The sequence below is a fragment of the Myripristis murdjan genome, chromosome 23 (assembly GCF_902150065.1).
Source record: "Myripristis murdjan chromosome 23, fMyrMur1.1, whole genome shotgun sequence".
In the NCBI taxonomy this organism is placed as follows: Eukaryota; Metazoa; Chordata; class Actinopteri; order Holocentriformes; family Holocentridae; genus Myripristis; species Myripristis murdjan.
The window spans coordinates 3207926-3219803 of record NC_044002.1 but is presented as its reverse complement, the minus strand read 5'-3'; the positions used below and the strand labels follow the sequence as shown (position 1 = coordinate 3219803).

The window sequence follows — 11878 nt, the reverse complement described above, 5'->3', positions numbered from 1 at the left end:
TCCTGCAATGAGGACCAAATATCCTTACAGCTATTTTACTGCAGTGTGCACAATCAGTTTTCTGTGCATGAGCGCTATAAGCAGGGATGCTGTGGAGGGTAAACCCACCTAAACTCAAGTCTTTTTCTTTGTGATATAGAATTTTCCCATATTTATAGAGTGACATACATCTTTCTGAGGCAAATGTATAACATAAATCATTTTAAGTGGTAGCAAACTGATGTAACTTATATGACAAAAAGCAAAGTATCAATGCTTTTCTGACAACGTGTTGATTTTGGCTCATATAGATGATACTGGTGCCACTTTATTTATCATCTTATTTACTATGAGATACACAAAGCAGAAGAAATCCACGCTTTTATTTGACTCCATGAGCCATAATCATGTTTTTGAATTCACACCAGGTATCACACACTGGAACACACAGTGACTCACAAGCCTCTGTGGCCTGTGTGGTAAAAATGGAAATGCAGCAGACTCTGCACATCTCGCTTGCTTTTAAGAGGGTTGCTAGGCAACACAAATCCACTGGATAACGTTAAAGGCCACTTGATGAAAATATAAACAATGAATAGCAAAGAAACTAAACATGTCTGTCTGTCTGTGAGGAGGCATTTTTAGGTTACTTGTACTCAGTGGGCAAATGATCCTTCATAGTAGCTGCAGAGTGACTGTGGCTATTTTTACTTGCTTGGGCTAACCGGGCATTTGACCGTGCTCTGGTTAAGGTCTTATTCAGGTGTAAGTAGTTCACCAGCTTCTCAGAGCTGTAGTGATGAGATACATATCAAATCCATCCACATGACCCTGTTAGATCATTATCTCTAGTATATCATGCAAACCATATAAATCACTTTATCACGCAGAAGTTGTGTGATAAAGAAAATAGGTCTCCAGCATTTTCTCAAAATCGAGAAAATGTGAGCCTGTAGCAGCTCAGTTAGACAGTATATTTAATCTAAAAGTAAGCCTAGAAATGCACTACACTCATGGTACATCCTCTTTTGCATAATATGCCCCTTGTATTATCATATGGCCAAATGTGATGTCCCACTTTGAAAGAAATTTGGTAGCCAAGGCCATGACCGGACCCTTAACCAACCTGCCAAACCTTTAATCCAAAGCAGGTAAAAACTGTCAAGAGTTACTGCTGCAACACAGCAATGCCACTGATTACAATATACCCAGTTACTATGCTTAGTGCAGGTATGAATGCTAAAATTATACAGTGCAGTACAGCTTGGGTCAGTAGTAACAGCCGAGTCAGAGCACACTTTGGAGAAACTGCAAGAAACTGAAGCGGGCGTGGCTTGGGACAAAATGGATGTGGCCCAGTCAGTGTGACGTTAATTTGTTGCTCTTTAGCCCAGGGCAAAACTTAAGACAAAATTTTGTGGTGTTGTGCCTATGATTGGGAAGTTATGTTAGTGTGTGTAGCAGGCCATGCCCACTGACACGCCCCCTTTTGACTGAAGGGCCTGAAAAGTTAATCAGGTTTTTTTGTGGGTCATGACATATATGGCTAAAGTTTTGTGATGATGTGTGAATCTGTTCAGATGTTATGAGCCTTTTTGTGATATCCCACATCCACTACTACACCCCCTTTTGGCCGCAGTAGTGGACGTGGGAGCCTCCGTCTAGAAGCCTCCGTTTAGAAGTTATGCCACTGTGATGAACAAAAGGACAAACGCACAACAATTTATTTATGAACCTCAGACTGTTTTGTTGATGTTGTTGTTGTTGTTTTGTATTGTGAATATGAACCTACCAACTGTAAATAATTTCTTCTGGCACCATGTCTGGCAAGGGACCTACGTGCCTTCCAAGTCAGTCAATTTTGAATGAATAATGAATGAATGTTTCTTTAAAGTGAATGCTATTATGATATAATATATGCAATGTTTATTTGGTTTGGGATTTAAACATGCTAGCTTGTATTTTTGCTATGACATCCAGCAACCAGGCAAGGCGCATGAGGTCAGTAGATGTGAAATCAACGTACGCTTATGTCTGGACCAATCACCGCACACTTACATCACTCATGGTTCCTCCTCTGCTCGAGAAGTACCCATCTGGATTTAAGGAAGAGTTTTTAAAAAAAGTCTATACAAACAGCATTCTAAGAACTACAATTGATCCCCAAGGTGAAATTGGTTTTGGTGGCTATCACTCAGTGTAGTGTATGCTAAACTATCAGACTGGAGCAGCAGAGCCAGTGATCTATACAGATGATTTTGGTGTCTGTGCTCCCATCATAAAAATGTAAGCTGTCATGAATAAACCATTTAACAGAATGTTCTGAGGAGAGATCAGTCGCTGACTTCTAATACTGGGGAACGAAATGATGACCCCAATAGTAATGGTAACACTAAGTATAACTTGCTGCTTTGTTTTAAACATCAAAATGTGCCCATAATGCTGTGCAAGTGTGTACAAGATACAAAGAGTAGAACCCAAAAGTGAAAACAGCAAGGCATTTCCATGCTGCTGTAACCACTTTAACATAAGAAGAAGGCAGGCAGCTAAACCAGGTTTCTTATGATCAGAGGAGCTTTCCCCGATGCAGTTTTGATATTTACATATGTCTGACCAAAAGCAGACAGTCTGAGTAATCAGGTCAAAAATTTAATATTATGTGGATGTAGATTACAGGAGGTTTCACAGTTTAACTTGAGGAGCCTGCCAACCAACATCAGTGTCAGCCTTGCCTCCAGGGTTGGATTCTGTCTTCAGCAATATTTTGTTTTCTGCTGTAGATGAAATGTTGATCCAAACCATGGTCATTTAAACCTAACCCATGACCTAGTTTTCATTCTTTATACCAGACAAGGATAAATTTCACTGAAAATCAGGAACATATCGTTCCATGTTATCCACAGCTTTTAGTGCACTAAAAGACTTGTTCCCTGGAACTGAAGTCCACTTTTCAATCACATGAGAGAAACAAAGCTTTCTTATTGAACACAGCTTCTGAACATTTGCGCAGATTAAGAAAAACATAAGGAAATTATTATTAAGTGGCATGAAATCCAGCTGTGTTTAATAAAGTAGATAGGGCACATATGGTAATGCTGACCCTGTTCTGTACTGATAAAAGAGCAGACATGCAATGCAAACACAAAAGAAAAAAGAAATGAGGCATACCTATATTTGAGGCTTTTTAGGTACTAAATATAGATAATGTAGTGCTTTTAACAGTTCTCAAGGACTTGTAAATACTCTGTGTTCTGCATCTCTGTGCACCACTGCAGTGTCAGTTATGTAAGGGCTTCAGGAAGCCAGCTGAGACGTAACACTTTAGGTGGCACAGAGGCAAAACTAACCACTTTCATCACTCTCTGATGACAAATTTCATTTGGAGAACTGCATGAATACCTACTCCAGCCCTTAATGTGCTGCTCTAATCACTTTTACCATGATGCAGAGAGATGCACAGTGACAGAATCTGCATAGTTGGATTGCCAGATCTCCACTGGCCGTTGGACACTCTTTGAGATATAAACACAGTAATCAGGGTTTGCATGTGTCGTTAAAAAGTCTGAAAAAAGGTCCTACATTTAAGGCTTAGTTAAGTATTAAAATCTCATAAATTCAGTTTTAGAGTTTTAGAGGTCATAATGATTGTCATTTTGACACAACTGTAAAAGTAAAGGTATTGTTCATTCATTTTGAAAAATACCCCCTAGCTGTTTTGTAGGACAGCCAGAACATTACTTGCCAGCTGTCTTTGAGTACTCCAAGGAAAGCAGTTATTTTTGTCCTCAAACATGTGTACACATGTTAAATGAAGAAAACAAACAACTGCTAACTCAAACAACCTAGTTCTGTCTCTGTGGTGGCTACTGCTGCTCTGGTGAGGAGTGATACAGGGAATGCAGAAGGTAACGGATCTCTCTGTATGTTGATAACAGGAAAAATACAGTTATAAACAGTAATTTGAGCAAAGCTACTGTCCAATTGCACTCAGTAGTCTTATGTGCATTTTAGTTTTATAAAGTGACACTTGTACAGTGATGTTAAATCTTTTTTGAGTGGATTAAGGTGGTTATTTTTTAGAACGTTAGCTGGGGGGAAGTCCACCTCAATGGCAGGAGGCTAACAGTTAGCATTTGGAGCATCCAGCCAGTATCCAGCACTCAGTAACAATGAAAGGAAGATAGCACCACTACTGTCCTACAGAACAGCTGGGGGTGAAGTGATATGTTTTTTAATGGGTGAACTATCTCTTTAAAACTGCAGAGACATTATAAAACATCACTCAACAAGTTCATGTCATATTTTGATATTGGCTGCATTATGAAACATTCCTGTTTATGACATGAGCAACTGTCCAGTGTGCGTGTGTGTGTGCTGGTGCTGGTGGAGTGCAGTCAGATACTGTGATATGACCTGGATTCTGCCGCCCTGTTGCCTACAGAGCTTATTAATAAAACATGGAGGCCCAGCTGAGGAGAGGCAAACTCATCAGAGGGGAGCACTGGTGCAATGGAAGCCAAAGGAAGATGGAGTTTCACTGCACTGCATGAAGTGAAGGCAAGACGCAGAGGACAGAGAAATTCAGATGAGTGATTGTGGGAGTATGTATATCCTGAGAGGGAGAGAGAGATTAATTACTGTTTTTGTTCCATAGTGACCACGGTAGCCTGAAATACGTAACGCAGAGGGGAACGCTGGCATGTTATTACCATCACCACAGGGGCAGAATAGCCTGCATACAGGAGTGATGGTGTGTGTGGGTGTGTGTGCGAGTGCGCGTACATGTCACCCAATTATAACATGGTGCGAGCCCTGTACCACATTAAAAGCACATTAAGTTGGGAGCAGTAAGCTATCTAATTAGAGCAGAGCGGGCTCCAACAGAAACATCTAGTGGAGAAGTCATACATCACCACACTAAACAGTGGAATAATAATCCTGCTTCGTCATTGCTGTTTCTGCCTGAGAATTAGGAGCTTCAGGGCTCAGGGGTGAAGACACTCCACAGTATTGGGAGTTTTTTTTTTTGTTTTTTGTTTTTTTTTTTTCAAAACCAGCAAAGGACACGGCCTCACAGTTACATCATGATAGTTTACAATTTAGCTTTATTGCAGCTTTGATATTGAAGTCATTAAAGTGACTTTGATAATACAGCAAACAATACGTCTACATACACCAAAATGACCTGCTTAAAGTCACTTTGCCTGTTGAGAGCAGTGTAGCTACTCACGGACACAAGACTAAAATGAAATGTATTGTGTCTGACCCGTGGTTAGATGGTTTAATAATTGTTTTTATTACTACCAATTAATCATAGTTATCACATAAAATCCCTGAAAACAAACAAATAAAACAGAAAATAACAGTACTGTGGTTTGGATGGTTACCATAAAGTACCACAGTAAAACCACAGTAGTGCCATAGCTATGTGTGTAATAATCATGGTCAGTTTTTATATATATGTACATATATATGTAACACATGCATAGATATAAATATATGTATGTTTTTATTTTCAAGAATGATTTATATCATTGAAGAAGAAGAAGAAGAAGAAGAAGAAGAAGAAGAATATAAGTAATAGTGGTAGTAAAAAAAATAAGAACAATGTACAGAGAAATGATATACGCATTGATTAGAAATGCAATGTTAATTTCTGTTGGATGAAATTGGGATTTATGATGCAGAATGTGTTGAACACTATCCCCTCCTATTTTCTTTTGCATGAGAGAGACAGCAATCATCTATACGTGATACTTGTCATTTATATCTTTTTGCTCAACCTGTGACGGTATATTGGTCAATAATTCATACTGAAAATGTTGCAAATTTTACTGAAGTATGGTTATTCAGACAGTACTCATGATATGTAACCTGATGATGTGGTCATTTTATCAAATATACCCTATATTGTTATTTTTTTTAGAAGGGGACGCAACTACAAGACACCATTATAGAAGTCAAACGTTAATTAAGAAGCAGTACTCGTATGTATGTACTCGTTAAATCTTCAATTTAAATATATATATATATATATATATATATATATATATATATATATATATATATATATATATATATATGGTCTACCTCATTCATTTATAAGCGGAACATATCGATACAGCAGTTTTATGCGGAGAAATAAAGCCGTTATTATTTGTCTCTCCAGCCATACCGTCATTTCCTCCGCTCTCCCGCTCCGTCGAATCAGCTGCGGTGAATCCAAAGCGGCGTTAGGTAAATGCAGGTCATGTGTTTCACAACCGGCTGCCTCCGTGTTACATGAGTCCACCCAGGAAGGTCGACTGCTTCCTCAACTGAAGGTATTACTATTTTCATATTCTCGACGTTTTGTCCCACCTATATGTCTTCTTCTCCAGCACACCGTTTAGCTTGCTAGCTTTGTTTCCAGCAGCGCGAGGCTGGATCCCTCCGCGTGCTTCCTGGTGTTTAAACACAGCTCTGCCATTACTCTACTGATGATACAAAATCACTTTTGGCACGTGATGTAAATTACTGTAAATTTCGTCTGTCTAATGAGTCCCATATCTCATTGCTACAGACTGCATTAATACTGCTTCCATATATGCATTTATATGCTCATAATGTCATAATTTACTATAGCCTACATACATACACACTCAGTGGCCACTTTATCAGGTCCACGTACAGTCTGATGCAGTTCAGGTCAGCAGCTCTACCATAAATTCTACCTATTAATAAAGTTTATAATGTTCAGTTTGTGTTGACATTGTAAAGAATGTGTCAGTTTAAATCTGTGCTTATTATTGAGGTTGTAGTTTGCAGAGGTCTTGTACTGGACTACATGATATTGAGAGGTGTTTCTAATTTTTTGTTCTACTCTGTTTATATAAATGAGGGGGGACAGAATATTAAAACACCTCTCAATAAAGTGCAGTCCAGTCCAACAGCAGCACTAACTATGAGCTCAATGCCAAACACAGAGGTGATTGAACACCTCTCTTACTGTGACAAAGAGAAAAGCTGAGCATTATAGGCAGCAGGAAAGGAAACTTTACGGCACAGCACAGTTGGACTGGAATGGATTGGATTGTGCAGGTGTACCTGATAAAGTGGCCACTGAGTGTATGTGTTGATATATTTTCAAATGAATTATTTAAGCATTCAGTTGTTCTCTGCCTCTGGCCTCTTGTTGTTATTTCACTCCAACAATATAGGATAAGGATCAGTTACATTATAAGAAAAAAAAAAAAAAAAAAAAAAAAACGGCATATAAAACTATGTGCATTAGAAATAAAATGTGTGCATTATGTAGAAACATGTGAATAAATCCAAGTTGTGCAATGATCCTAATTTGCAAAAGTATATATATAAGTAAGTATATATATATATATATATATATATATATATATATATATATATATACAGTACAGGCCAAAAGTTTGGACACACCTTCTCATTCAATGCGTTTTCTTTATTTTCATGACTATTTACATTGTAGATTCTCACTGAAGGAATCAAAACTATGAATGAACACATGTGGAGTTATGTACTTAACAAAAAAAGGTGAAATAACTGAAAACATGTTTTATATTCTAGTTTCTTCAAAATAGCCACCCTTTGCTCTGATTACTGCTTTGCACACTCTTGGCATTCTCTTGATGAGCTTCAAGAGGTAGTCACCTGAAATGGTTTTCACTTCACAGGTGTGCCTTATCAGGGTTAATTAGTGGAATTTCTTGCTTTATCAGTGGGGTTGGGACCATCAGTTGTGTTGTGCAGAAGTCAGGTTACTACACAGCCGACAGCCCTATTGGACAACTGTTAAAATTCATATTATGGCAAGAACCAATCAGCTAACTAAAGAAAAACCAGTGGCCATCATTACTTTAAGAAATGAAGGTCAGTCAGTCCGGAAAATTGCAAAAACTTTAAATGTGTCCCCAAGTGGAGTCGCAAAAACCATCAAGTGCTACAACGAAACTGACACACATGAGGACCGACCCAGGAAAGGAAGACCAAGAGTCACCTCTGCTTCTGAGGACAAGTTCATCCGAGTCACCAGCCTCAGAAATGGCAAGTTAACAGCAGCTCAGATCAGAGACCAAATAAATGCCACACAGAGTTCTAGCAGCAGACCCATCTCTAGAACAACTGTTAAGAGGAGACTGAGCCAATCAGGCCTTCATGGTCAAATAGCTGCTAGGAAACCACTGCTAAGGAGAGGCAACAAGCAGAAGAGATTTGTTTGGGCCAAGAAACACAAGGAATGGACATTAGACCAGTGGAAATCTGTGCTTTGGTCTGATGAGTCCAAATTTGAGATCTTTGCTTCCAACCACCGTGTCTTTGTGAGACGCAGAAAAGGTGAACGGATGGATTCCACATGCCTGGTTCCCACTGTGAAGCATGGAGGAGGAGGTGTGATGGTGTGGGGGTGTTTTGCTGGTGACACTGTTGGGGATTTATTCAAAATTGAAGGCACACTGAACCAGCATGGCTACCATAGCATCCTGCAGCGACATGCCATCCCATCCGGTTTGTGTTTAGTTGGACCATCATTTATTTTTCAACAGGACAATGAGCCCAAACACACCTCCAGGCTGTGTAAGGGCTATTTGACCAAGAAGGAGAGTGATGGAGTGCTGCGGCAGATGACCTGGCCTCCACAGTCACCGGACCTGAACCCAATCCAGATGGTTTGAGGTGAGCTGGACCGCAGAGTGAAGGCAAAGGGGCCAACAAGTGCTAAACACCTCTGGGAACTCCTTCAAGACTTTTGGAAAACCATTTCAGGTGACTACCTCTTGAAGCTCATCGAGAGAATGCCAAGAGTGTGCAAAGCAGTAATCAGAGCAAAGGGTGGCTATTTTGAAGAAACTAGAATATAAAACATGTTTTCAGTTATTTCACCTTTTTTTGTTAAGTACATAACTCCACATGTGTTCATTCATAGTTTTGATGCCTTCAGTTAGAATCTACAATGTAAATAGTCATGAAAATAAAGAAAACGCATTGAATGAGAAGGTGTGTCCAAACTTTTGGCCTGTACTGTAGATATATATATATATATATATACACAGAACTAAGACATTGAGGATATATAAAAAGCATACCTATGTACACAGGTGTATTGCACTTTTGAATTACTGTAACATCTTATGAGCACAGAATTATCACTTTACTTCCCATGCTTTCTCTCTCTCTCTCTCTCTCTCTCTCTCTCTCTCTCTCTCTCTCTCTCTCCCTCTCTCTATATATATACATTTTTTTTTTTTTTTACGCACTGTATGCAGATATATCACTGTCTTTTGTGATTCAGACAGTATGACATGATTCTGACTTTGTATGGTGTTGTATGTTGTAGGGCTGAATGATGTCTCGTTATCATATCATTACCTAGATATGAGCATGTGAGATATCAATATCTCAAAAAGCAACATTATGGATGATATCAAATTTAGATTTAGGTTTAGCCTCAGACAGCGATTGGTCTGTTCTGATCAATGAAATAATTTGTGAAGAAACTGCATTTTCTACATCCAGTTGATATTATTATGCTGTTTTTTGAAGAATGCCTAATTTTCAAAGTTGCTACTCTTAAAAGTTCAAATGAGTGTGAACCAATAGTCATATTGCTATCGAGATATTTGTTATAAATGTGGAGTTATGAAATTTTGTCCATATTGTGCAGCCGTAGTGTGTTGGTGGGCTGCGTTTCTGTTGGTCTTGACGTTTTCTTGACCAGGTCTGTCCTGAGAAAGAGATTCTGTTTAAATGAAGTTGAAAGATACTGTACTCACACAGCGTCTTGTCTTTTTCCTAGTTGGAGACAGACACCAGTGTGGAGACAAACATGTTGGGACTCGGCTGTTTGGCAGGTGATTTGCGCAGTGGAGGAAGACTTCTGAGATGCGTGTTGATGACGCCGGGCACCCAGCAGAGTTTCCCCAGTTCTGTCATGCAGAAGATGCATTTGTCATCAGAACCACTAACCAGAGGACGTCTTCACACCGTCAAGAGGATGTCAGGACTTTGTGGCTCTTTGTGGCATGGAAGGCATCATCAGCTTCCTCTTGTGACCCTGAGATCCTTTCTCTCTCAGGGCCCCAACCCTTCCACAGCAGCTGCCAGAGTGAAGTTAAGGACTAGGCTGCTGGTGACCCTGCTGTTTGGCGGGGGCCTGGTGGGCACGTGGTGGTACGTTTACATGGAGAAGCAGTACAAGCTGCAGAGGCAGCGTGTGGAGCAGCTGAAGAAAGTAGCTCTGGGTCAGGGGAACTTCAGCCTTGTGGATCACAGGGGGCAGCGCAGGACCAAAGCAGACTTCCTGGGGAGCTGGGTGTTGCTGTACTTTGGCTTCACCCACTGCCCCGACATTTGCCCAGACGAGCTGGACAAGATGAGCGCCGTGGTGGCCGCTCTGGACAAGGAGCCCTCGCTACCGCCTGTCCAGCCCATCTTCATCACTGTGGACCCGGAGCGGGACGACGTGGCCGCGCTGGCCAAGTACGTCAAGGACTTCCACCCCCGTCTGATCGGGCTGACGGGCACGGCCGAGGAGGTGAAGCACGCGGGACGGGACTACAGAGTGTACGCCAGCCCGGGCCCTAAGGACGACGATGGGGACTATATAGTGGACCACACGATCCTCATCTACTTGATCACCCCGGACGGCCTGTTTCTGGACTATTACAACAGGATGAAGAATGCAGAGCAGATCACCGAGAGCATCAAGAACCACATGAATGTCCATGTGAAGCTATAAGAGAGCGAGCTTCATCAGAACCAACACATTGTGGCCATGATATTGTTTGATACCTCAGCTTTGGAGGATGGTTTGAACTGCTGGGACAGAACATTAAAGCTGCACCAGGCAGCTTTTATATGTTGGCAGCTCCAGAATGTAAATGGAAGAAAACTAAACTTTAAGTACCTATAAATCCTGACTGGTTTGGGATTCTTTCTACTATATACATACATACATATGCACTGACTTCATGCTGTACTTTTTGAGTGTAGCAGCTCATAATGGGTTTAAAAGGAGAACGGCACACATTTGAACACATCGAGTCCAGCTGTCTCTGGATAGAGCGCGGCTCACTGCTGTTTGGAAGTTTTGATTGATGCTTTATTGTGTGCACAAGATTCCCCACTAGTGTCCATACAAAGGTTATTATAGTTAACTAAAACTAAACTACTCACTGTGACAAAACATAAATGAAAAACAAATGAAATTAAAATAAAAACTAGAATTACTAAACGGAACTGCAAACAAAAAAGAAAAAAAAATGCAAAACTATAATATTACCTCCTCCATACACCACCAGCAGAATTACATGGGTAGAGATTTGAGATTTCAGTGTATCAGCTACACAGAATCCACCTTATTTTGAAAGGGGAAATAATCAGTTGGTCAAACTTCTATTCTTTTGTGCCACAGGTCAAAAAATCAGTCTGAAACTATATTTATACATTTAAAAACACACCTAGTGCAGTTTTGACTGTTCAACACCATTGATGCCTCATTAGTGGATTGGTGTGAGGATACATAAATTATACGTAATATAAACACATCATGAAACAGTTTGTGGCTTTTACTTTGTTCATAAAGTTAGTTTGAAAGCAGTTCATAGTGGGAAAAGGTTAACAGGTACAAATCTGCACAAGATTTGAAAGAAATAAACTTTTTGGAAAATGATGAGGGATGTGATTTTAGTTCATGAATATTTTTGTTAAAGTATATTTCTGTCTGTCAGTGTCATGGCCCAGTTGTCAGAGGAAATGTACTTGTGTTAGACAGTGGGTGTTGGAAGAAGAATCAAAGTTGGCACCACATGTTTGTGTGCTGTCATTCTTTAATATTGCCACATGCTCCCTGAGAGCTACAGTATGCAACATGGTACAATTCTACAAT

General features: G+C 40.1%; 1 protein-coding gene across 1 annotated transcript; it reads left to right on the top strand.

The window, feature by feature from the left end:
- The first annotated feature begins 6169 nt into the window (after nt 1–6169).
- Nucleotides 6170–11662, top strand: sco2 (synthesis of cytochrome C oxidase 2). The gene is made up of 2 exons (XM_030046092.1): nt 6170–6302; nt 9788–11662. Exon 2 carries the CDS (start codon nt 9818–9820, stop codon nt 10727–10729), a length of 912 nt encoding a protein of 303 aa, XP_029901952.1. The 5' UTR covers nt 6170–6302; nt 9788–9817; the 3' UTR covers nt 10730–11662.
- Nucleotides 11663–11878: the final 216 nt, after the last annotated feature.

Bases quoted from the DNA above. Each gene is read 5' to 3' on its own strand.
- sco2 (XM_030046092.1), top strand. From the start codon at position 9,818: ATGTTGGGACTCGGCTGTTTGGCAGGTGATTTGCGCAGTGGAGGAAGA.